We start from the raw sequence: 25,655 nt of genomic DNA on the forward strand, positions 1-25,655 counted from the left end.
GGTTATCTGACTACCTTATAATCGGATCCTTCATGGATCTGTCCTCCGACTTCTGAGGAGCATTTCCGATCCATTTTCTTCTGCTCTCGTCCCATGCAATTGCAGCTGCATAGGATATTTAGGAACATCAGAAAACAAGCATTAACATTTTTTTTATTCGCTATTTGAAAATTCAGGGGCCAATTAATTTACCATGATTGACAAATATAGAAGTGCTCGAATTATTCTCTGGTAGCCTTTTCGGTACACTGGCAGGAGCAGAGTTCTCCAAAGGCTTCTTTTCATTCTTGTGGGAAGCTTTACCGTTTATTTCCATCATACCTTGAACGAATAAACATTCACCTTCAGTAAGTTCTGGAAAGTAGGGCAACTGCTCGTTCAATGTTGTGCCGAGTACAACAACTGGATCAAAGAATCACTGGAGCTGCATAAGATGGATTTCTATCAATAAACAAGATAACAGGGAGACAAAAGTTTATTCAATTTCTAACTGATCTAAATAAGAAACCTTGAGACCAGAGGGAGAAGAACGGTTCTTTCTGTTTTAATCGTTTCATGAGAGAAATAACATAGCAAACATAATAAAGGAAGCAATTCAACTCTAAAATAACATAAAATGTATGCAGACAGCAAAACGTTCTAGTCCCGACAACAGTATTAGGCAGCACAATGAAACTAAATACAACATTCCCCCTCTGCCCATGGCTTAGAAACATTACATTTAACTCAAGAAACAAGGGCACAGGTACCAACAGTCTACCTTTATTCGAAATAGTGATCTGCTCCGGCGTATGCCCAAGTATTGATAGCCAGCAAAGTAGAATAACAACTCCAAAAATCTCCAAAACTTGCTTTCTAACAAAGATCTATAGAAAGTCAAATCATATACAAATTCAATCATTTTAGTTTTTTGCCTGATCAAATGAGAAGTAAACAGAAGCATCTTATAATCATACTTCACGATGAGTAATAACAGAATGAGCTGTTCCCCGAATCTCACCTCATCACATGCTATGGATTGATGGAAACAGGTACTACAAATTTTGAAGGCATATCCAGTTGCTCACAATTAGATTCAAGATTCAAAGACTTAAATAGTACTTTTTCATATCCTTTTCTTTCTCAAAGCGTATACGATTATCCATGAAACCATTCGTCATCGCCACACACTCTTCCAACACTAAATGCCTACGACCCCATTCGAACTGACACATGTTTAGGCGATAGATCGCTCAATGTTAAGCATGTCCCACAAAATTCTTGAGGCAAATTTTCTTCTGAATGCAGAAAAAATTAAATCTTTTTTACCCAACTCCATAACTCCAAATCCCCCAGAGCCCCTAACTATCTCAATCTCAAAAATCCCCATACATTCAAAGATTGCATTCAACAAAAAGGGAACTAAATTCACATCAAATTACGAGTAATAATGGAACTGATTGTCAAGATATTTGATCTGAAATATAAAATCCCAGTAATATTTCCACAAGTTACAATCTTTTTCACACCAACAACGACTAAAGAAAGACTCAAAGATCCAATCTCTCAACAAATACAGTCCCAAATTTGCATATTTATAAAAGCGAGGGGGCAATAAAGAAAACATGTACAGCTAAAAAAGAAAACATGTACAGCAAAAAAAAAGAAAACAAGAAACCACAGAAAACAAAAAGAACATAAAATAAATCATTAAAAAAATAAATAAAAAGAAAATATAGAGAGAGAAAGAAAGTTTGTACCTTTACTGTGTTGCCAAAGCGAGAGAGGGAGAAAAAAAGAAAGCTCTATCAATGGGAGGAGGGGATATATATAGGCAGAGAAAAACGTGGGCTCAAGAATATGCAAAATGTCGTTTTGGTTGTTTGGTGGCATCTCTCAATTTTTGTTCCTCTCTCTTGCTGACGTGGAGAATGGACAACTTGCAGGATAAGATTTTTAATTCGTGGGAAAATTATTATTTTCTTGCCATTGATAGTTCCTTTTTTCCCTTTTATTGTCACGTTTATAAATTGGCAAATAACTATATAATGCAACTCCAAATTTTGGTATTGAAAAGTTCACATAAATATATGGCCCAATGCCATTATTGGGCTTCGAGTACTAGACACATGTTTGCTAGTTGGGCCTCAGTCATATTTATATCAATTTTTGATACAAATATTATCACGTCCGACCTTAGCTCAGTTGGTAGAGCGGAGGACTGTAGTGTGTTCAGAGCTATCCTTAGGTCACTGGTTCGAATCCGGTAGGTCGGATTTTACTTTTTGTCCTATTTTCTTTTCTTTTTTTCATAACTGCAATAACATTTATTTCAATTACTATGTTTTTCTGAACAGCATTATTTGAATATTGTCGTGTTCTAATTTATTAATTTTCAAATTATGTCCCAATTAAATAATGTATGCTTTTTAGTCCTTTTATTTTTCTTTGTAATCATAATATTAAATTTATTTTTCAAAATTGAGATATTAATTTATTTCAATTATGTTTTTTATTTACCGAGCATCGCTATTGGTCTTATGAAACAAAGTATTTTTCGATACTTGAAAGTGAAGGTGTATTATTGTACCACTGCAAACGATGAGATGAGACCACGCTCATGTGTGCGAAGCCGTTGAAATGTAAGAGCAGATTCAGTTTCTCCAAAGTCATTGATAATGCTGCTACCTGAAAAAAGTAGTTCAAGTTCAAGATTAAGCAAAATAAAAATCAAGTGATCGGAGACGAGATCGAGACAGAGGGGGAAAATGCTACCTTCATATGAAAAACAACTGCCCAAGTTGATGATTTCAACCTTTGTTGCTGCCGAGTGTTAACCTGGCAAACGATTTCTGCGTTGCACGGATGTTATCACAAGTAAAGGCCAACACTAATGTACTCACGATGAATAACAAAAACAAAATCTATACAAGCAAAGGATATCTTCTCCTCCAACAGGGGAACATTGAGCATCATCAGCTTATTGCTGTTCAATACTGATCGAGCCAGGAGTTCTTTGGCTTCATCACTTTTCTTGTTGAGGAGATCGCAAAGCTGCAAGGAAAAAAAATTATCACCATCACCGCGCCATTATTATATTTCCTCAAATCGGTTTACTTGTGAAGGAAAAGTGAAACAACTCCAGCTTCTTCAAAACCGGAATGATACGAAACGGGCAAGCATTCTTACTTCATCAAGTTCCTTGCTGTAAGCATTCGCCAGTTTAATATTGCTATCATCTCTTGTCGAGGATGTTATCTCTAATCCTTTAGTCTTGAATTCATGGGAGATGACAAGTGGAACAACTTGGCAGTTGCTGGTCGTGCTTTTGATGCGATCATCTTTCATGCGGTTGATGGGTGACTAGTAATTGGAAAACCATGAGCCATCAAATCTTTTACCCTTTGTAGCAGTTAATTGTTATTCCATTAAACTCACGAAATTACCTTTTTGTCCAGAACCTTTTCTGATGTTTCCACGAAACTCCTGCACGTTTCACTGATCATCAGGCATGCGCATATAACCTAGAAGATCGCAACTCTACATACTAACATATAACATGGAATTATAGGGTACCTGCTCCTAGGTACTTGTGGCGAAAGGCGTTTAGCTGGATGGAGGGCACTAGTATCTGCAGTGTCGTCCTGTACAAGAATGTAAGTCCATTTAGAGATGCATTATATGGTCATAGTTATATATCTCAAGCTGAATGATGATGCATAGATAACATTATTGCTACTGACTTAATTCATTGGATGAACAAGGTAGTACACAACGATGATAAACGTACCTCTAGTGTCCGCTTCACAGATAGAGTAGAAGTCATTGGCTTACACTTGTCCCAAAGATTAGCAGTACCAAGTGGCGATTTGCTAACTGAAACACTTTTCTGACTACTGCTTTCAACTGGTCTGCTCTTTGTCAAAATTGGTGGCTTTGTCGAATCAATGCTTAGTCTGCCAGTTCAAGATTGGATAAAGAACTTGACACTAGATAATATATAATCTCAATTTAAACCATAGCTAGAGTCCTGAAGATCAAAGATGATTTCACCTCGAGAGTTTCAGTGCAGGTGTATCAGGGAGCTTCCTACCACCTTCGATAGCAGAAGTTCTATCAACTTGCACAGGAGTGTTTTTATTTGACAGTATAGATGCTAATAATTTTGGATTTTCACTGCTTTCTGCTGGGTTATGATTGGTTTCCATACTGAACAGTAAAAGGCAGCATAAGATCTCCAGAAAGGTTCACAAAATAAAGTCAAAATTTATTACACTTGTGCAATATCATCCACCATTTTTTGTGTAATAGATGAAAGTATGATGCTGAATATAACAGCAATAGGCTTTCTTAGAGGTGTATACCATCCACAGCAAGGTCTACAAAACCACTTAAGAGAGTGTCTAAACCCTTTTGATGATATCTCGGGATCAATCTTTCATCAGCAACAGGGGCCTCTAAGCCAAATGTTTAATTATGACATAATTGTCAGACTAACAAAAGAGAATTTCTTACTAGTCTTAGTTTCTAGTTCTACTATCATAATCTGTTGGTTAACGAAAATATAAATATTAATTTGACTTCTCCAAAAAATCAGTTGAGCCTCACCCATTAATCTTTAGAGGACTGCAGCTTTTCTGGCTCTGAATCTGGGGAATAATCCCCCTCAGTAGTGTTTTAGAACATTGCAATGATAATTTTTTCTCACTTTGAGTCGTATCACCACTCCTGTTTAGTCCAAGCCATATGAGAGAGTGAACAAATCAATAAGTTACTGAAATATTAATATACATACCTTGCTTGAACTAGACTTGGTAGAGCAGAGCTCATATGATTACTAGTAAATGACGACAAAGTTGCCTGGATTGACGCCTTTGGGATGGAACATTCAGGTTTCTTTAACTGAACTGAAGGTTGTGGGAATTTCATAAGAGGCTCTTTTATGTTCTGAATTGGCTTTTGCAATTGATTAGCTGGCTGACTGCCTCATCATGGCAATCACAAATAAAAAGCCATCAGTTAAATGCCGACTAGTTCATATCATGAGTGGATTAAAATTATTTTCACAAAAATAATGATGTCACTGGTACTTTAGTTTAAGAAAATTGAACGAAAAAAGAGCACATGTAACCTCACCTGGTTAATGAAGGCTTGAGCATTTTACAAGAAAATTCCTGATTCTCCTTGCTAGATTGTGCATCACTGTCACAGGGCATCCCTGATAAAGCACCAGTTGTACATGGAATTTCAACTTGCGGATTAGTATGACCTAGTTCAGCTCTTCCTCCACCGTCTTCAACGAGATTTTGGCTCCCAGCCAGAGTCCTTTCGACATTGATGTTGTCTGAGAACACAACAGCCTGATCGTGCTGTGAGGCTTTAGATGTATGTTTGTAATCACAGGTTGAACCAACAACTGATGTTATATTAGCATCTTGTTCTCCATTTAAGCTGCTAGCATTTGTATCCATACAGCTGAGCTTGCTCTCTGCCACTGATGAATCATGTACACTTGTCTCAGCAATGTTCTCTGAGATTGCATCTGCTTGGTGGTGCTGTGAGTTTCTAGATGTTGCATGTTTGTAATCAAATGTTGAAACAGCTACCAATGCAGTGTTAGTATCTTGTACTCCGTGAGAGCCACTCTTACTTGCATCCACAGAATCTACCTTTTTCTCCAGAGCTGATGAATTACATCCACTTGGCTCATTCTTAGATAGAGGAGCGGATGACAAGTCCAGCGTTACATCATTTTCAGTACAAGCTTGAAGATCAGCTTGTTCTAGGAGAACCAACCTTTCAGATGGACTGACATCAGGTATTTCCCTGGATATTGTTGTCTCCAGAGGACCTTTCACTTCATCAGCTCCAGCTAAATGTTCTTGAGTAACACCGTCATCCATTCCCAACTTTGGAGGACAAATTTTCCTTGCGGGTCCAAGAACCAGGTCAAAAGATGGCTTTTGCACGCCACCTTTTGAAGTACTCTTACTTCCAGTTTCATTTTTGTAAGTAGATATTTCCTTATCTTGACAGCCACTTCCATCTGGGGAATGTTCTTTGTTGTTCTTGTCACTCTGAACTTTTGTACCTTCTTTTCTTGGTATTGAGTCAAAACCAAAATCTGGGGATCTTTCTTTGTTGTTTTTGTCACTCAGAACTTTAGTACCTTCTTTTCTTGGGATTGAGTCAAATCCGAAATCTGGGGAACTTTCTTTGTTGTTTTTGTCACTCTGAACTTTTGTACCTTCTTTTCTTGGGACTGAGTCAAAACCAAAATCGTCGAACCTAGATTTAGGAAAAATATGTACAGTCAAATTAAGTGAAGTAGGCAATGGAACCATGCAACAAAAGAACTTAAAATGAGTATCAGCACACTCACCCATCATCAAAATCAATTCCAAAAGTGAAACGATCAGTTTTTTCTTTATTCTTTCCACTGGATGATTCTTGTGGCCTCTCCTTTGATTTTGATTCTCTTTTTTCTTGTGGTGAGATATCCAGATCTGACATATCCAAATCGAACGACGTCATCTTTCCGAAATCAGCGTCCAAATTAAAATCCATATCCCTGGAATGTTGCAGAAATTCCGTTAGCCCTGGCTAAGGCTTGGAAATATATAAGCTGCTAAGAGCAGAAAGTCAGCAGAAATCGAGTAAACGTGTAACTCAAATTGAGAATGTCTACAAGATCAATAGATTGTTCCAGGAAATGCCCATGAACGCCCAGGTACATGCTAAACAGACCAGTAACCATAAAATGACCAAACCACAACTCAGGTTAAAAAAAGCTGAATAACTTAAAAATCAAATTACTCTTTGTCAAACTTAAATGTTTCTTTATTGCCCTTAGAAACTGGGGTGAGGTCGAAATCCAGCCCATCCCCCTCTCCCATTGAAATTGATTTCCAAGAAAAGAAATCATCTCCAATATCCAGATCTGCACAAGCAAACCAATCAATGATGCGAGATTTAATATCATGGAATAATATACTAAAAAATGCATTTGTGGCAGTAAAACCATTGGTAGAAGCAGAAATATAGGTTTTCCCCATATTCAATATTAATCATTATGATTAAGTTATCTTCCATAAACAAAAAAGGAACAAGTAGGATTCCAGTTCCTCTATATTCAGCCTGACTACTATTTTTCTCACTAAAGTCCGCCATAGGCCAATATTGGTGGCTATATGTCCTTTCTACAGCCATCCAACCCTATAATTCCTCACTTGAAACACATGTTAGGTGATGTTATTCTTTTTTATGTGATAAAATTAAATTAACAAATGAAACTACAATCCAACTTAGCAAATCTCAATCTACAAGACATTTCATACGTGCTGAAGACATGATCATGAAAACAGATTCAATACCTTGCATAGGATCTTTCTCCTTCACATTCTTCTTCTTCTGAGGGTCTGCCATCTTATTTCACAGCTATTAACGTCTGTGTTATAAAATAAAACAGGGGAATAAATAATTATTGAAAAGAGTAACAGATATCTACTGCACCTAGATATGATGTAGATTAAGAGTATTCTGGTCTTTCTAAAGTCAGGAAGAAATTAATCATAGAACATCAAAGACTTATAAAATCATATAAAAACTAGTGTTTCTAACTAGATGAGTATCATATGCCCCTTGAAGGGTTAAAATCTCCTAAGTTAGAAATTTCTTAAGGTCATTGAGTATAAGGATAGAAGCGCAACTGCACATCAGTTGTTTTCATAAACAAAAAAGCTGTAGCTGAACTCCAAGCTGTTCTACTTTTGTGGAACCAAACACCCTCGGAATGGCTGCCCCAACTATTAACAATCATAAAATGAAGTGTCAGGCTCCTCAAGTTCTGATCTTTCAGGATGAGGTCCACGGTGAAGTTTCAAGCATTGAGTCGTAGGCATAATCTATGGATGATAGTCATCCACTTCTACTATTTACCATCCATCCCAATCCTGACATGGATTTTGATATCTAGCAGGCTGCAAACAATTTGCGTACAGCCAATTCCCTACTTATTCACGCCTCTCTTCCCACACATAGTTTCACCTATGGTTTCTTAGTTCTCCTTCATTCTTCCTCGTTCTTCTGGAAAGTGTAATTTTATAATCTACTAACCTAATCTATTAAATTTAACAGCAGAACTCAAAATGACTGGAACATCTACATCTGTTTCCATGAAACATCAACTTCAACTAAAACAAAATGAAAGAGTTGTACATTTAAACCAAAAACACATACGATTTACATTATCATCCAACAAATTTACATTATCAAAATTCTTAGCAAAATATGAATCCAAATAGCAGATCAATTTCATCCCCTAAGACAAACATTTTGATGATTCTCGCACTGTATGTACTTAAGAGTGATTGTCGAGATGTACATAGAATTTGAGATGGATTTTTAGCGATCAAACCAAAATCAGCTATGATCTAATTGATTAAAAAGAGCCATTCAACAAATTCACACTATCAAACATCTTAGCAAATATGAATCCAAATAGCAGCAGATCAATTTCATCCCCTGAGACACGCATTTTGATGATTCTCGCACTGTATATACTTAAGCGTGATTCTCGAATATCTACATAGGAATTTGAGATCGATTTTTGGCGAACGATCCTAAATCAGCTAGAATCTTCATCGAGCGATATCACACCATTAGTTCGACCATAACCTAAAAATATATAGTAATAAATGCATTGCAGCACAATGTAGATCAGGATAGAGAGAGACCTTGGATCTGAGTGATGAGAATCGAAAAAATGCGCGCACAGAGCGAGAAAAGTGAAGCTCGCGGTAAAAGTTCGAGTTGCAGAGTGTTTATATACACACGGCTATAGGAGCAAATGGTAATCCCAACTCGAGAATATGCGTTTATAATTATTTTATTTTAGAATAGAAAATCGCGCACATTTATTTTATTTTACAAACTTAATTTCCACATTGTTATGAATTGACATAACTATTAAACTTTACGTTTTTTTATTTTATTTTTTAGAAACTTAATTTTCCATATTTTCATTTATCTTTATTCTTTCATGAATTTCTTTCCTTGTTCTTTATAATTAAATTAAACTGAGAATATCATATTGTTTTGGCCTAAGCATCTTTGTTTACTTCTCTATTTGAAAGTAAAATTATCAATCCCTCATATTCATAATCCCATATATTATTACCTATCCAGAGTGAAATAATCATTATTTGGTGGAAAAAATAGACATAAATGAAGAGAGTTAGTTAGGGTAATATTAAATTCCAAAACGTCATGTATGTAGATAACCGGTAATGATATCCTATCCCACAATTTCTACTCCACTCATATTCACACTAACAACAAAATAAAATAATCTACCATCACTTATTAAAATTACTAATAATTATAATATTATTTTATTTTGTTATGAGTAGGTGGAGTAGAAATTGTGGATTAAGAGATCCTTACCTATAAATAACAACAACTACTACTACAAGTTACACTTCAGTTATATCTATTTTAGACCATCTCATTTCAATTGAGACGATATCTTACATTATTGAATGTGTCTTACATTTATTTTTTAAAAAAATTATATTAGTATATTTTTATTCTTTCTTTATTTTGTATTGTAATTTGTGATCTTACTTAATTCTTTACATTTGTTCTCCATATTTAATTAATAAATAAATACTCCATCTATTTTCAAAGAATATGTATTTTGAGGTCGGTATAAATTTTAATGTAAAATTGATAAAGTAAGAAAGAGCTAGAGAGAAAAAGTAAATAAAATATTATTAGCGGATAATAAGTATTAGAGAAAGAACATATTTTTGAGGGACCGAGTGAGTATAAAATTATGATTTGGATGATAATTGCATGGATTATATAATTTGCCGCGCCCGTCACCTGTGCTAAAATGCGCGCTAGGTATCGTCCACACCATAAGATACTCCCGGTGGGCCCCACTAAGAGCATCTCCAATGCCGGCGTCAAAATCGCGACGCCGATTTTTCGCCGACGCCGGTTCTGACGCCGAACCATTGGAACCGGCGTCGGCGAAATCGGCGTCAAAATCGGCGTGGCCATGCCGATTCGCTCGATGACGCCGATCCTCACGGCGCCATTGTAGGACCCCTATCGGCGTCAAACCGGCGTCGAATTTAAATTTTTTTTTTTCGAAAACACTATATATACGCGCTTTGACGGTAAATAAGCGCTGGGCGACGACGGAGACGAGAACGGCGGCGAGGAGTGATTTTGTTTTACTTTTTTAAATTAATGTACTTTTTAATTTTTGTACTTTTTTTTAAATTATTGTACTTTTTTTTAAAAATTAATGTACTTTTTAACTTTTAATATTATTATTCGAATTTTCCGTATTTGTCTCGTAAATTAAATTCCGTATGTTGATACGAGTGTAAATTAAATTATATAATTGTTATTAGTGATGTGGATAGGTAGTGTGAAGGCTATGTGAGGGCTATTTGATGTCCAGTTGATGTGGCAAGCTGATGTGGCAGGAGAATTGTAGTGCTGATGATGTGGCAGTGTGAAGGCTATGTGAGGGCTATTTGACGTCCAGTCTTACTGGAGATGCTCTAACAAAAGGTTAAACCCGTACAGCCTAGCAACAGTGAAATACACGTCGCGCTCACGTTAGCCACGGCGCACGCTTAGAATCCCGCGGTCTATCTTGCGCACATTAATTTCGCCCAAATTAAAAAACCTAGACCTATCTCCTCTTCTCTCTCTCACCCCCACCTCAAAAATTCATGCTCGCTTTGGAACTCCCAACCATTCTCGATTCGGCTGAAGATAGAGGTTTTCCTGTATTCAACTTTTACCTTTGAAATCGAATTTATTGTGCTCCACAAATTCTTGTTAATCCTGGGTTGTATGCGGTTAGGGAATTGGTTTATGAAACAAATGTAGTTTTCAATTCAGTTGAAATCGAAGAACTATGATAAAATTCCGGTCGAAAATTGTATCTTTAGTAGTTTCTTCTTGTATATTGTAGTGCAGTAGCTTATTACTTGGTGTTGGAGTGGAGGTGGTGGGAAGATTTCAAAATTGGGGGTTATGAGCTTTAGGTCACTGAAATGAAGAATGCTGAAATACCCAAATGGCTTGAGAGGTTGCCTTTGGCGCCTGAATTTTACCCCACTGATACTGAATTTGCCGACCCAATTGCTTACATATCTAAGATAGAGAAAGAGGCTAGTGCCTTTGGCATATGTAAAGTGATTCCTCCATTGCCAAAGCCGTCGAGAAAGTATGTGCTTCATAACTTGAATAAGTCTCTCTCCAAGTGTCCGGAATTGGATGGTAATTGTCTTGTGCGGTCCTCAAAGACAGATGATCATGTTAGGAGTGATTGTGATAGAAAGTCTAGTGCTGTTTTTACCACAAGGCAGCAAGAGTTGGGCTGTGAGAAAGGGAAAAAGGTGAAGGAGGGGGTTGGGGATCATGTGCTCAGGGCTCAGAAGCAGGTTTGGCAGAGTGGGGAAGTTTATACGCTTGAGCAGTTTGAGGCGAAGGCCAAGGCTTTCGCTAAAAGCACACTTGGGGTTGTGAAAGATGTCAATCCCTTAGTTATTGAGACCTTGTTCTGGAAAGCTGCTTCGGAGAAGCCTATATATGTGGAGTATGCGAATGATGTGCCCGGCTCTGGGTTTAGTGAGCCTGAGGGGCTGTTGCGTTACTTTGACAGACGCAGAAGGAGGAGGAAGACGAGGAAGAGGAACTCGTTTGACAGGAACAATTTAGGTAGTTCTGACAGCAAGAATGATCAAGTAGAAACAGTGAATAGTGTTAGCAATGATAAAGATTTGGGCATCCAGAAGAATCCTAGTTCCCATACAGAGACTGTGCTGAATTGTCTACCTTCACAGCCTACACGTGATGATGCTTCCTTTTCTGGCCGGAAAGATTCTCAAGATAGGAGCGAAATGGAAGGCACTGCTGGGTGGAAGCTTTCAAATAGTCCTTGGAATTTACAAGTCATGGCTAGGTCCGCAGGATCGCTAACTCGTTTCATGCCAGATGATATCCCTGGTGTGACGTCTCCCATGGTTTATATTGGGATGTTGTTCAGTTGGTTTGCTTGGCATGTGGAAGATCACGAGCTTCACAGCTTGAATTTCCTGCACGTGGGCTCCCCCAAAACTTGGTATGCTGTACCAGGAGATGATGCTTTCAACTTCGAGGAAGCTATTCGTCTTCGTGCCTATGGAGGAAATCCTGATCGGTTGGGTATGTACATGTTTGTTACTGAAGATATGATATTGCCGCTATCATTCTTGTCCTTGATTCATGTGAATTGTGAACTTATGCTGTACTTTTATAAACACTCAGACGTAATTTATTGTGATTTCAGTTGCACTATCTCACTTGGGGGAAAAGACTACTGTTTTGTCTCCTGAAGCTATTGTTGCATCTGGCATCCCGTGTTGCAGGTTGGTGGTTTTTGTGTAAAAAATTAGACCTGTCTTCTAATGACTGGTAGACTTACTTACTAGCTAATTTTTGTGATGCATGTGTTTTTCAGCTATATAAATCTGATTTGCAAATTGTCGTTGTCTTAGGCTCGTACAGTACCCTGGTGAATTTGTTGTGACTTTTCCAAGAGCTTACCACATTGGATTCAGTCATGGTAATTATTCTTTTGCTTCATAAGTTGAAATGCGTATGTTTTCTCTTGGTGAGCAAAGTCGCACGATTTTGCAGAATGCAACTTGTCTGCAAGTAGCATATCCTGATCATTGTGTTGGCAATTCAAACTTAGGTTTCAACTGTGGAGAAGCTGCTAATTTCGGAACTGCTAAGTGGCTTGCAATAGCTAAGGAAGCTGCTGTTCGCAGAGCTGCCATGAATTACCTTCCTATGCTTTCTCATCAGCAACTGTTGTACTTGTTAACCATGTCTTTCATTTCGAGGTAAGCATAGCCGCCTTCATTGGACTTCAGTTATAGGGGTATTAGGTTGACATTCATGAAGTTGTTTGCCACAATTCTTATACCAAGAACTCGATCCGGGACTTGTTTATTTATAGATTTGATTTCTCTCTCCTCCCCTGTAGCTGTTGCCTCACTTTCATGATAAGTAGTCCCATCTTGTCTGATGTCTCATACTTATTTACTTGACATTGCATCAATTGATGTTTTCTATAATAATGATTACCACAATCTTGATTGGATGGATCTGACTGAATTACAGAATACCGAGATCCTTATTGCCTGGGGTACGAAGCTCACGTTCGAGAGATCGTTTGAAGGAAGAAAGAGAATTGTCTGTAAAGAGAGCATTTATAGAAGATATCTTGTGTGAAAACAATCGGGTGACTATTCTTCTCCAAAGAAATTCCTACTACCACGCAGTTCTGTGGGATGTTGATTCACTTCCATCATCGAGTAAAGTATCCGAACTCTGCCATGACGCAGATGCTTCTGTGTTGACATCAGTGGGCGATAATTCTCCTGCAAAAGATGACAGTGCACATGATGTCAATGACCTGAGCAAGTATATTAGTTCTGTTGGTTATGATCTTGATGATGATGACTTGTCATACGATTTTCAAATAGAATCAGGGACTTTACCTTGTGTTGCTTGTGGCATCCTTGGTTTTCCATTTATGGCAGTCGTGCAACCATCTGACATAGCATCGGTTGATCTTCTGCGTGTGGATCCCGTTGCTGTTCCTGTGGAATCTGCTCATACCTGTAATGTGGTGGAAGGTTCTTCTGAAGGTTTGATCCCAATGGCACTTTTTTTTTCTCAATCATATTTTCTTGGTTCCTATTCAATATAAATTCTGCGAATCTGCTTAATAATGTGAAATGAGTTTTGTGCGACGACCTACTCTTAACTGATCTTTTCTGTTACTAGATGCGAAGATGAAATCTATGTTGAGCAAAAAGGATCCCCACTGTGTTGCTGAAGCATCTTTAGCTGCCAAAAAATGTCGGCCCCTGGCCCATGGCCACTCCTCATCTTCAAATCATGACACTGTTTCTCCGGATGTTAAGATAGACATGGGTTGGGACATATCTGATGTATCTCGAAAATCAAGGATATTCTGTGTAGAGCACGCGATTGAAATTGAAAAATTGCTGAGTTCGAGAGGCGGAGCAAATGTTCTTGTGATTTGTCATTCAGGTAAATACTCTCTTTGGTTTATGTATAATCTCTCCTTTGCCTCCATGTTCGTTGCTGGTTTGTTCTATTTCATTAACTTCTCTATATTGTTTTGTTTAGACTTTCAGAAAATAAAGGCCCATGCTGCGGCCATTGCAGAGGAGATAGCTGTTCCTTTCAGTTACACAGAGACACTACTGGGTAATGCTTCTCCCGAAGATCTGAAGCTGATCGATATTGCTATTGATAGAGAAGAAAAAGTCGCCCGTGTAGAAGACTGGACGTCGCTGTTGAATATCAATCTACAGCATTGTGTGAAGATGAAGAAGAGTTCTCCATCTGCGAATGTTCAGCATTTACTGAGCTTGGGCGGATTGTTTCAGAATGCAACCCCTGTTTCAGATGCATCCCGCACAAATTGGCTGTCGAGAAAATTACGCTCAAAGCGCCATCAGAAACGCCTCTTGCAGAGTAAACCCTTCCCCAGCTTTGAAGCTGCCAAGGAGGATATGAATGGGAAAAGCGAACAACAAACGGCTAAGAAAGATGATAAGCTTATCCAATATTCGAGGAAGCGATGCAAGGTCGGTGTTTCTGTAGAAAACATAGCAGGAGAAACGGCCTCAGGGCCGACTGTGTTACCTTCTCATGGAGCATCCGAGTTTCATGGTGAGCACCTGATGGCTTCATCTTTTGAATCTCACTCTGCAAACTCCATCGTTGCCTCCACTCCGGTTGAGAATGCTTCTGACAAATCTGGTGATTCGTGTCTTGACATCAAGGCGGCTGATGGTGGCAGCCAGAAAAGTGAAAGGTGCAATTCCGAGACTGTTGGCTCGACTACGGATAAAAATGGGATGGATGATGTTGCAGGAGATGAAATGCCGAGAGAGGAAGACACTGTTGATGAAGCTGCTCTGCCAAGCGAAGCTTGTGATCGGCCGGCGGAGAATGACTGTGCGGTGCCGGATAATATTCAGTCTGATGGATGTTGTGAGATTGAAGAAACTTCTAGACACGACGACTGTTCAAACGCTTCAGACGAAGAGCAGGTTGAAACAGCGTCCGATCAACTTGCCACAGAGAATGAGGTATCGAATTCCTCAAGCTCTGAAGGACAGCGGTCTGTACAGACAGATGAAGATGATGATGACAATCAAGAGAGAGTTATTTCGAGTCCTGAAAATTGTGACGGTGAGACTAATGTAGCCAGCAGGCCCATCGCTCTGTTGGAGGATAACAGTGTCGATGATCCCAAAACAGAAGCCGGAAGCAAAAGGAAAAGGAAAAGAGAACTACTCGGCCTGCAATTAGATGATCACATCCATTTCAGCGGCTTTACCAGAAGCCCATGCGAGGGGTTGAGACCTCGGGCAAGAGAAAATCCATCAACTCGTGTTACTGACAACAGGGAACCAGATGAGGAAGCACCGACAGTGAAGAAGTCGAGGAAGGCTGCCGATCAGCCTGTCCCTCGCAAGGAGAAGAAAGGAAACACGAAGGGACGTCATCAGTGTGAGTTAGACGGCTGCACAATGAAGTTCCGGACAAAGGCTGAGCTACTCCTGCACAAAGGAAACCAGTGCCCGGTCGAGGGGTGCAGGAAGAAATTCAACTCCCACAAATACGTTATATTGCACCAGCGCGTCCACGATGATGATAGGCCTCTGAAATGTCCTTGGGAAGGCTGCACGATGTCGTTCAAGTGGGCCTGGGCGAGGACTGAGCATATACGCGTGCACACGGGAGAGAGGCCGTATGTCTGCAAAATCAAGGGATGCGGTCTCACCTTCAGATTTGTATCAGATTTCAGCCGGCATAGAAGGAAAACCGGGCATTATGTAAGCCCACCAGCATAGTTGTTCGTCTCTCTTCTTTTACGCGTTATCAACGCAGTTTTCTTGGGCTAAGGAGCTCAAGAATGGTGTAAGGTATGATCCATTTTGGTTATAGCTTAGGTTAGGGAAGATGAAACCGCTGGAAGTAGGCCATTTTTATGTGTTGTTGAACCTTCTGTTATTTTGTCTGTGCAATGCAAAAACATTGAAATTCTTAATTGTAATGATAATTGCAATTTTTTTTTGGTGACTGATTATTTTACTCACATTTTTGTCCTTAATTTTTCATTCTTCTTATCCTGTGGCGTTATTCATCGCCTAAATATTTCAGAATTTGTTACTTGTAGAGTTTTTTTTCAAAAAGATGGTCAATTAGTCCCTACCTATATATGGTCAATTTTTCTATCTAATGACATACGTAATTAAATTTAATACTGCCTCTATCCAATTGCATAGTGCGTAATTGCCTTTTTTTTGGCTTTGTAAAACCCTCGCTCGCCATTTACAACTCTCTCTCTCTCTCTCACAATCAAGAACCTTCTCAAAACCTCCACAAAAATGGCAGCTGCAGCTCCACCTCCGCCTCCGCCTCCTTCCGAAGCTCACATCTTCCTCCCAGAAACCACTCCTCCAGGCGACACTCTCTTCACCCGCATACGCCTCGCCACCGCCGCCGACGTCCCCCACATCCACAAGCTCATTCACCAAATGGCCGTCTTCGAGCGCCTCACCCACCTCCTCGAAGCCACCCCTGAGTCCCTCTCCGCCACCCTCTTCCCCCCCTCCGCCCCCTCCCCCCTTCACCTCCTTCACCGTCCTCATGCTCGAGCTCTCCCCCGCCCCCTTCCCTCCCCCCGCCGCCGCAGATCCCCATTTTACCCCCATCCTCAAGCCCGTCCACCTCGATCTCCCCATCGACGATTCCGATCGGGCTGATTTCACGAGCAACGCTCCGGATGTTCCAGGGCACGATGTTGTAATTGGGGGATTCGTGCTGTTTTTCCCCAATTACTCGACGTTTTTGGCCAAGCCAGGGTTTTACATCGAGGATATTTTTGTCAGGGAGTGCTACCGCCGGAAGGGGCTGGGGCGGCTGCTGCTATCGGCGGTGGTGGCGCAGGCGGCGAAGATGGGGTACGGGAGGGTGGAGTGGGTGGTTCTCGATTGGAATGTGAATGCGATTAGTTTTTACGAGCAGATGGGGGCGAAGATTTTGCCGGAGTGGAGGATTTGCCGGCTCACCGGCGACGAGCTTCAAGCATTTGGGCGTATCAACCTAGGTTGATACGACGGCGTTTTGGAGCTGGAATTAATAAATTGCAGTGTTAATTTTAAACTCTAATCTTGTAATCTTGCTGTGTTATTGAATTTGGTGTTTGCTTCATTGCTTTCTTGTTTTGATTTGAGTGTTGAAATTGATCTCTTGTTGATGACATTACTGCTGCTTTGTGCTATGTTTGAAGCGTATAACTAAGTGCGTTTTAGTTGGTAAGACGTTGAGTCAAACTCTAAATCAATGGTCGAGGGTTTGAGTCATCTCATGGTGCGCGTGTTTGGAGCTGCGTGCTAGTTTAAGCTATATTTGGAGCTTGAAGCTAAGTGTGTCTTAGTTGCTAAGATGCTGAGTCGAACCCTAAATCAATGGTCGAGGTTTTAGTGTGCGTGTGTTTGGAGTTGCGGCTTGGTTTGAGCAATGTTTGAAGCTTGTAGCTAAGTGTTGTATCTCACACCTGAGTCGAACCCTAAATCAATAGTTGGGGGTTCAAGTTATCTTATGGTCCGTGTGTTTGAAGTTGCGTGTGCTGGTTTGAGCTATGTTTGGAGCTTACATTAAATCCGTCTTACCAACTAAGATGCTCCTCTCAAGAGCTTACATTAAATCCGTCTTACCAACTAAGATGCTCCTCTCAAACCAGTAGTAGAGGGTTTTAGTCATTCCGGAGTGCGTGTTTGGAGTTTCTTGTTGGTTTGAGCTATGTTTGGAGCTTTTGATAAATGTTGTAATTTAGTAATGATGAATGTTGTAACTTAGTCTTGCTCATAAAATTGTGTAGGGTGAAGAAAAATGCAATGTATTTATAGGTACAACAATGTGATTTGGTTGGTAAGATATCTTGCTCTTCAATCAACAAAATTGAGGGTTTAAGTGATTATATTGAAAAAGCAAACATTTAATTGATAATTAAAAAGAAGCGTTTAATTGATAAGATGATTTCCATCTAGCTAATAAATTGATAAAACAAACATAGGTAAATTGAAAAAACGAACAATTAATTGATTAGATGCTTTTTGTCCAACTAATAAATCAGACCAGTAAATTGTAATTGAAAAAAAAATATTTGAGTGATTATACACTGGAAATCTTAATGAAACAACAAACATTTAATTGATAAGATGCTTCCATCTAATCTAGAGGTGGCAAATCGTGCGTGTTGTGTCGTTATCGCGTCGACGCGATAACGACATGACACGATAACAACAAACACGAACACGACCCGTTAAGAAAACTCCAAACACAAACACGACTCACTACCCTCGGACACGAACATGACACGAACCTATTAACGACACGAACCACTTCGGGTCAACAAGACACGATAACAACAACAACACATATATGACACGACACAATAACGACACTATAATAATACGAAAAATGAAAAATCTATTTTCACGCTAATACTAAGTGCTCCATTAGACTAAATCTAATTTAAATAAAAAAAATATTAAAAAATATTAATATTTTTTCTTAACGTGTAACACGAACACGACACGAAATTTCCGTGTCGTTATCGTGTCGACACGATAAGGACACGAACCCAATAAGCCTTGACACATACCCATTATTTTTATGCGGGTTCGTGTGGTACTAAAAATTGCCAGCCCTACTTCCATCCAACCAATAAATCAAACTAGTAGTAGTAAATTGTAATTGAATTTTTTTTTGAGTGATTATATATTGGAAATCTTCATGTATAGATGTTCTAGTTTTCCAATCTTAAATAGAGAATTGGGCCTATCCACACTTTTAGCCTAATGTTATTTTCCTCTAAGAAAATGACTTATCCTAACATGAAATGGACTTACTAACTTTTCCATCTTCCAATTAACATATTTCTACTTTTAATTTGCACCTCATAAGTCATAATTTAATTTCACATTATTGAGATTTTTACCAGCCACTGTTCATGCACTAAGCCATTGAAAAATCACATTTGAGTATAGTTTTCAATAAGAAAATGAAAATTCTGTTTTTTTATGTATAAAATTTGAGCCCCATAATCACATTCCATTAGAAAGTTAAGTAATTATATTTATCAATAAAAAATGAGAAACGTTTTAATAAAAATATAGCGAGATATTCCACGTCATTTATGTACTCATTGTATCATAACTGGAATAAAAGAGTAGGCCAACTTATTACAACTTTATTAATTACATATAAACAATTAATTATTTAATATTTTTGTATAAAAAATAAATCGCCTAAATTGATAAGCCCTCTCCAAAAACCTAAGTGCTTCAAACCCGCTTTCTTCTCTCTGCGATTTCATCTACTACGACGACGTTTTCCCATCAGCCACCAACAGCGGAGCCGCCGCCGCTGCTGCTTCGGGTGAGTGGAACTTTGAATTCCAGCATTGGCTATTGATTTCTCTATTCCCCATTCTCTTTTTTGCTATTGAGATAGATAAATCCATTCGGATGAATTCGTATTAGGGGATTTTGATTGCCCTACGATTTCTGAATTTGAGTCGGCTTGAATTTGTTTATATTCGTGTAGTTCGGTTTCTCTACCTGAGATTGTGAGTTTTAGTCGATGGTGGAGTTTGCGGGTGTCCGTAATTGAGAAAGGTTGGATTTTTGTTATTTATCCATTTCCTGCTTGAAACATCGAATATCTAGGGTTTCTGAGCGTTGTTTTTATGAATCTGTGCATCTCTTACTTAAATTGTCAAGAAGTAAGAATTACAGAGTTATTTATAAGAAGTGTGTTTTGATGTTTCTTGCAACTTTATGGTAAATTAGGGGAGTTTGTATTCTATTGGATAAACATGGCAAGATCCGGATTTTGAGACATGATGCTATGTGAAATGTTTTGCTTTATTGATTTCTTCCCTCAAAGAACATATTTTTGGGAGAAGCAGTACTCTAGATACTATTTAGTGGCAATTTTGATTTATGAATTTGGAATCCCTTTCTTAGCGTGTAGTGATTCATTTGTCCTGATACATTGTTTCGTCATTTTCATTCCTTTTTGTTTGAATTTAGGATGCTGCACTGATTAAGCCTACCTGAGTATTATCCTATAGAAAGAGGAGATAATTTTTTGCTATGGGATCTCCTGAACGTGTTAGGAGTTCTAAGAAACGGGAAATTGAGGAGGATATAGAGGTGAACATTGATATTGTGAGGGATGATGATGAATGGGTTGGTGATGATAAGAGGAGGCAACGGTTAAGCAAGTCTAGGCAACAGGGGAGTGGTGATGATGTTGATGGCTTGGATGGTAGTGGGAAAAGAAGAAGTACATCGGAGAGACATGAGAGTCGGAAGAGGGTGGGCAGTTCGAGCAGAGGTGACAGTGATCAGGATGACTATGGAAGCAGAAGAGAGTCACGGTCTAAGCAGGCGAAGAAGAAGCAAGAAGAGAGTACGCTGGATGTTTTAAGCTCCTGGTACGAAGATAATGATGCAGAAAATAAGCTTGATGGTGGGGACAAACCTGGGGGTGGAGGACACAGTAGAACTGAAGAAAGTGACAGAAAAAAATCTTCTTCCAAGTACCCAGAACAGGACACTGATATGGAGAAGGTGCCAGATAAAGATATGGTCAAAAAAGATGTGGGGCGAGAGAAGCCACATGGTGTTTCTGAGCATGGCAGAAGCCATCGCAGGAGATGGGATGAGCCTGATGACACTGGTAGAGCATATGACTATGGAGACAAGTCTGATGCAAGAAGTGGCAAACCTTCTGATGTTAAACTGGACAATGCAAATGAAAGAGAGAGAAGTGATCCTTTGCAAATTGAATCGAACGATATCCAAAGCAAGGGCTCTGAACCAGTTAATGAGAAAGGTATAAGGTCCAATGACAGAGAGGAGAGACGAGTTGATACAGAAAGGAAAACCAGAGGAAGGTCTGAATTTCCTGAAGAAGACAATAGGGGAAGTTTGGCACGTGATGATGCATCAAATAAAGAAAGATCTCAGGAGCATAGACAACAAAGAAATCCTAGAGATGTTGCTGACAGCTATGGGAGATCTTCTAATGCTGAGGAAGATGCAGGTGCATGGGGGAGAGACAAAAGCAGAAGAGATGTAGATAACAGCACATCCAGAGTGCCTGAGAAGAGTGGAAGATGTCAATTTGAGTCAGATAATTCTGAGATGGACTACGAAAGAAGCACTCCAGCTAGAAGGAAGGAATCGGGAAAAGATGGCTCATACGATGATAGATCAAAAGGAAGAGATGATGGCTGGAGTGAGAGAAGTTGGGACCGGGAAAATGCTAAAGATGCTTGGAAAAGAAAGCATGACAAGGAGGCAAGAGATAATGACCCAGCCTGTGATGGCATCAGGGACTGGGAGTTGCCCCGGCGTGGCCGTGACAGGGTTGATGGTCGCTCTGGCGGCAGAAAAGATGGAAGCAGAACTGAAGCTGTGAAAACCTCTTCAAAGTATGGAATATCGAATGAAAATTATGATGTCATTGAAATCCAAACAAAGCCATTTGATTATGGAAGAGAAGATTCTAGATCTAGAAATAGTGACGTTATTCAGGAAGGGGAGGAATTTGGTTATTCAAGGGAGGAGAGATCACGAAGCATACAAGGATCTGCACAATCTGGTGAAGATACAAAAGACAGAGTCCTAGATGGCGATCTTGCAATGCAGGACCAGAATTCATGGAGGGATGACAGTGACTTTCAGGGAGAAAAATCTAGAGGTCAGAAACCTATTGCGTCCAACTGTGGTGCTGGTGCCCAAAGTTCCAGTGGTGGCTCTTTAGCTCTACCTGGGGGTCAGGAGCCTGGTTCGTATGGTAGATCTCCCTCTCAAGGTAACAGGGGAAACAGAATGGGGAGACCAGGACGGGGTAGACCTTCTGGAAGAGACAACCAGCAAGGCGGTATTCCTGTACCATTATCTGGATCGACTTTTGGTCCACTTGGACTACCACCTCCTGGGCATATGCAATCTTTGCCCCCTAATATGTCTCCTGCTCCGGGTCCCATTTCTCCTGGAGTCTTTATTCCACCATTTCAAGCTCCCATGTTATGGCCTGGAGCTCGAGGTGTTGATATGAATATGCTTGCTGTTCCACCTGGCCTCCCTCCTGTCCCTCCTAGTCCACTAGGACCTAGATTCTCCCCAAATCTAGGAAATGCTCCAAACGCCGCGATGATGTTTAATCCATCAGGGCCTGGAAGGGGAATGCTTCCTAGTATGTCGGGTCCAAATTTTAATGCAATGTCCCCAGCAGGTCGTGGCCATCCACAAGACAAAGCATCTGGAGGATGGAATCCACCTAGAATAAATGCTCCCCCTGGAAAAGCTCCGTCCAGAGGAGAGCAAAATGATTACTCTCAAAACTTTGTTGACACTGGTATGCGGCCACAGAATTTCATCAGAGAGTTAGAGCTTACTAGTGTTGTGGAGGACTATCCAAAGCTTCGGGAGCTTATACAAAAAAAGGATGAAATTGTTTACCAATCTGCTTCTGCTCCTATGTACTACAAGTGTGACCTGCGGGAGCAGGTGCTTTCTTCAGAATTTTTTGGTACTAAATTTGATGTAATTCTCGTAGACCCACCGTGGGAAGAATATGTCCATCGAGCTCCTGGTGTCACTGACCACACAGATCACTGGACATTTGAAGAAATAATGAACTTAAAAATTGAGGTTGGTTTTATTTGACTCATACCTCTTTATTGTGAAATTTTGTAATGCATGGAAGTTGAAAAAATGTCTCCTGGAATTTGCATCCATGAAATAAATCAGATCAGATGCTTTCTCTTCTGATTTTACCTATGTAAAATCATTAACCTATTATTGTGATGTATCTCCCTCTAGGAATAACCTTAACTTCATTATTTCTTCTCATTCATATTATTTTGTAGGCAATTGCTGACACTCCATCTTTTATCTTCCTTTGGGTTGGTGATGGTGTCGGGCTGGAGCAAGGACGACAATGCCTGAAGAAGGTAAAGATTTAGAGGCATTGTAACACTGAATTTGCAGTTCTAAGTTTCTCATACATCCTGTTTGCTTCCTTTGCCTGTTCCGATTCATTTTCTGGTCTAATACGCCATTTACATAAATTGTTTTTCTTCCAATTAGTGGGGATTTCGTAGATGTGAAGATATATGCTGGGTGAAGACAAATAAAACAAATGCCACACCTGGACTACGCCATGATTCTCACACTCTCTTTCAGCGCTCAAAGGTAATTGGGATAGTAGTTTGTTGTAATGCTTAATAGTGGTATTTCGTATTGGACTACTTATTAGTATATGAGAGAATTTTTCATTTACTCTGTTGAAATATTCTTTTAGTGCATAATATAGGAAAGCTCAGTAAAGATGGTTTGAACATAAATAAAATATCTCTCAGCAGAAATCGCATTTTACACTTGATAGGATACAAAATTATGTTTGAGCAGGCCTACAACAAAGATAGACACGGAAGTACAGGATATACCAAAATCCGTTAAATTTTAAAATGTCAATACCCTAAGGAAATAGAGATTATATATTTATTTAACTAATGGTCTTGTTCCTTATCATGTGAATAATCAATCCACTCGAAACTACACATGTTTGGTTAATGTTGATTAGGTATTTCTTAAGCATCAACCGTCTTATAAATGGGTTATATATCTCATTCTTCTAGCTGGCAACAATTTTTTGCTATAAAGTTGCAGCTGCATCAACATGAAGTCTATCTCAATAGTTTTTCACATGATTTCATTATGTGTTGAGATTACTATTTCAGCTGCACTTGTTTTTCTGTGTTAAAGTTGAATAATGTCCCATTTCAATTTCTTTCCATTCATTTGTATGCATCCTGTAGTAAAAGGATGGTTACTTCCATAATACTTTTCTCAACTATTTTTTGTTAACCTGAAGGAGCATTGCTTGATGGGCATAAAGGGGACTGTTCGTCGCAGTACTGATGGCCATATAATCCATGCCAACATCGATACTGATGTGATAATAGCTGAGGAGCCGCCTTACGGTAAGCATGATAGTGACTCGAATGAAAATTTTCTTCCGTAGTTCTTATTAGTTCCTACTCTCATCTCCAAGTTTTAGTCTTGAATTGCCTTTCCTAGTTATTCAGTTATTGAATTTGAAATAACATCGAATGGATCCTGCTTCAGTTTCTGTTAGTATCCGTACATTTTTTGTGATTTTTTTTTTCGTTCAACGGAATTTTAGGTTCTACTGCAAAACCAGAGGATATGTATCGAATAATTGAGCATTTTGCTCTTGGTCGAAGAAGGCTCGAGCTTTTTGGTGAGGACCATAACATTCGTTCTGGCTGGTTGACAGTCGGCACAGGACTATCCTCTTCAAACTTCAATTCTGAGGTATGCTCCTCTTCACCCCTAAGAACTTTCTTTACTCTGCTCCTCGAGACTGTGTGTGAGACAATGTATATTCTTTCTCATATGTTCTGCTTTTCATCTCGTTGCTCGTTGTCGTTTCCAGGCATATGTGAGGAACTTTGGAGACAAGGACGGGAAAGTTTGGCTCGGAGGGGGCGGGAGAAACCCACCACCGGAGGCGCCCCATCTCGTCCTGACGACACCTGAAATAGAATCCCTCCGGCCCAAATCACCGATGAAGAATCAGCAGCAATCAGCTTCCATCTCTCTAACAACAGCGAATTCGAGCTCCAAGAGGCCGACTGGCACTTCGCCACAGAACCACCAGGCGCCTAATCTGAACCAGGAAGGGTCGAGCTCCAACCTCCCCTCTCCGGCCCCGTGGGCCTCCCCGTTGGAGGCGTTCAAGGGACGAGAAGGCGGCGGCCATCTGCCCTCGGACGAGAGGATGTTCGATATGTATGGGTATACTGCACCATTTGGGCCGCCTTCTGGAGACTTTATTGATTATGAATCTCATAGAGGGATGAATATGTTGTAGCTTGTGGCTTCTAAACATTTTTTTATTCATATTTTAATCTCATAAACTGTTTTTGCTATATCTTCGTCTGTGCTGTTTTTTTGACGTCGATACTATAATAACACACGACATAAATCGCAAAATTTGGCCAAAATTTCGTATTTATTGCGAACTTAAAAACTTAGTCAAATTTCGATTTATGTATATTTCTATATTTTTCAAGTCATTTACCCCATTAATTTTCCCACTATGAGCTCCAAGCAAAATATATTATTCTTGTATATAAAAGTAATCGTTTTATAAGTTTATTATTTTATAAATAAATGTGATTGTTAGATTAAAATAGTTTTGGTTTTTAAATAAAGTAATAATAAAGAGAATTTACCTTTATCTCTTGGCCGTCCATCAATAAATTAAAGGATATATAAAGTAGTTTGATGCATTATTCCATATAATCTCTTGTTACCCCTATTGTATATGTAATGATTGTTCATTCATCATCTCTTCATGTCATGACAATATGTAGATAAAAAGGCATATTTCAAAAAAAATATTAAGTTTAGTCAGTTTCTAGTCAATTTCACAATTTTAAA

The 25,655-nt window shown here is 39.3% G+C and overlaps 3 protein-coding genes, 1 non-coding gene and 1 pseudogene across 6 annotated transcripts; 4 read left to right on the plus strand and 1 right to left on the minus strand.

The window, feature by feature from the left end:
• Positions 1-370: 370 nt before the first annotated feature.
• LOC121763388 (uncharacterized protein At4g18490-like) lies at positions 371-8,805 on the minus strand. 3 transcript variants are annotated; one of them, XM_042159400.1, is made up of 17 exons: positions 8,715-8,805; positions 7,353-7,426; positions 6,796-6,919; positions 6,362-6,550; positions 5,116-6,267; positions 4,775-4,960; positions 4,588-4,707; positions 4,033-4,188; positions 3,770-3,935; positions 3,556-3,623; positions 3,426-3,465; positions 3,169-3,342; positions 2,923-3,033; positions 2,755-2,846; positions 1,740-2,667; positions 761-866; positions 371-424 (listed from the first exon to the last, which is right to left on the minus strand). In XM_042159400.1, the coding sequence occupies exons 2-14, from the start codon at positions 7,402-7,404 to the stop codon at positions 2,790-2,792; spliced, it is 2,595 nt and encodes an 864-aa protein (XP_042015334.1). In that variant the 5' UTR covers positions 7,405-7,426; positions 8,715-8,805; the 3' UTR covers positions 371-424; positions 761-866; positions 1,740-2,667; positions 2,755-2,789. The 3 variants fall into 3 exon arrangements, with proteins under 3 accessions (XP_042015334.1, XP_042015333.1, XP_042015335.1); XM_042159399.1 differs by having other exon boundaries at positions 3,426-3,477; XM_042159401.1 differs by lacking the exon at positions 6,796-6,919 and having other exon boundaries at positions 3,426-3,477; positions 8,715-8,726.
• On the plus strand, positions 2,170-2,255 carry TRNAY-GUA. Its single transcript is given in 2 exon segments — positions 2,170-2,206; positions 2,220-2,255. It is a non-coding gene; the product is annotated as a tRNA-Tyr (tRNA).
• A 1,878-nt stretch (positions 8,806-10,683) lies between the features above and the next one.
• On the plus strand, positions 10,684-16,183 carry LOC121765373 (probable lysine-specific demethylase ELF6). The gene is made up of 7 exons (XM_042161503.1): positions 10,684-12,210; positions 12,335-12,413; positions 12,543-12,610; positions 12,743-12,893; positions 13,174-13,703; positions 13,843-14,112; positions 14,212-16,183. Exons 1-7 carry the CDS (start codon positions 11,058-11,060, stop codon positions 15,948-15,950), a joined length of 3,990 nt encoding a protein of 1,329 aa, XP_042017437.1. The 5' UTR covers positions 10,684-11,057; the 3' UTR covers positions 15,951-16,183.
• Positions 16,184-16,408: 225 nt separating this feature from the next.
• Positions 16,409-17,367, plus strand: LOC121763884 (annotated as a pseudogene).
• A 2,051-nt stretch (positions 17,368-19,418) lies between these two features.
• LOC121765109 (N6-adenosine-methyltransferase non-catalytic subunit MTB-like) lies at positions 19,419-25,141 on the plus strand. Its single transcript, XM_042161151.1, has 7 exons — positions 19,419-19,545; positions 20,202-22,835; positions 23,054-23,137; positions 23,274-23,378; positions 24,061-24,169; positions 24,373-24,524; positions 24,646-25,141. Exons 2-7 carry the CDS (start codon positions 20,265-20,267, stop codon positions 25,081-25,083), a joined length of 3,459 nt encoding a protein of 1,152 aa, XP_042017085.1. The 5' UTR covers positions 19,419-19,545; positions 20,202-20,264; the 3' UTR covers positions 25,084-25,141.
• Positions 25,142-25,655: the final 514 nt, after the last annotated feature.

The sequence above is a fragment of the Salvia splendens genome, chromosome 14 (genome assembly GCF_004379255.2).
Source record: "Salvia splendens isolate huo1 chromosome 14, SspV2, whole genome shotgun sequence".
Classification (NCBI taxonomy): domain Eukaryota; kingdom Viridiplantae; phylum Streptophyta; class Magnoliopsida; order Lamiales; family Lamiaceae; genus Salvia; species Salvia splendens.

Bases quoted from the DNA above. Each gene is read 5' to 3' on its own strand.
- LOC121763388 (XM_042159399.1), bottom strand. From the start codon at position 7,404: ATGGCAGACCCTCAGAAGAAGAAGAATGTGAAGGAGAAAGATCCTATG. The intron at 6,920-7,352 runs GTATTGAATCTG...TTGCTTGTGCAG, and splicing joins GGAGAAAGATCCTATGCAAG to ATCTGGATATTGGAGATGAT. The intron at 2,847-2,922 runs ATATCCTTTGCT...ACTTGTGATAAC, and splicing joins TTCCCCTGTTGGAGGAGAAG to ATCCGTGCAACGCAGAAATC.
- LOC121765373 (XM_042161503.1), top strand. From the start codon at position 11,058: ATGAAGAATGCTGAAATACCCAAATGGCTTGAGAGGTTGCCTTTGGCG. The intron at 12,414-12,542 runs GTTGGTGGTTTT...TCGTTGTCTTAG, and splicing joins TCTGGCATCCCGTGTTGCAG to GCTCGTACAGTACCCTGGTG. The intron at 12,894-13,173 runs GTAAGCATAGCC...ACTGAATTACAG, and splicing joins ACCATGTCTTTCATTTCGAG to AATACCGAGATCCTTATTGC.
- LOC121765109 (XM_042161151.1), top strand. From the start codon at position 20,265: ATGGGATCTCCTGAACGTGTTAGGAGTTCTAAGAAACGGGAAATTGAG. The intron at 23,138-23,273 runs GTAAAGATTTAG...TCTTCCAATTAG, and splicing joins GACGACAATGCCTGAAGAAG to TGGGGATTTCGTAGATGTGA. The intron at 23,379-24,060 runs GTAATTGGGATA...GTTAACCTGAAG, and splicing joins CTCTCTTTCAGCGCTCAAAG to GAGCATTGCTTGATGGGCAT.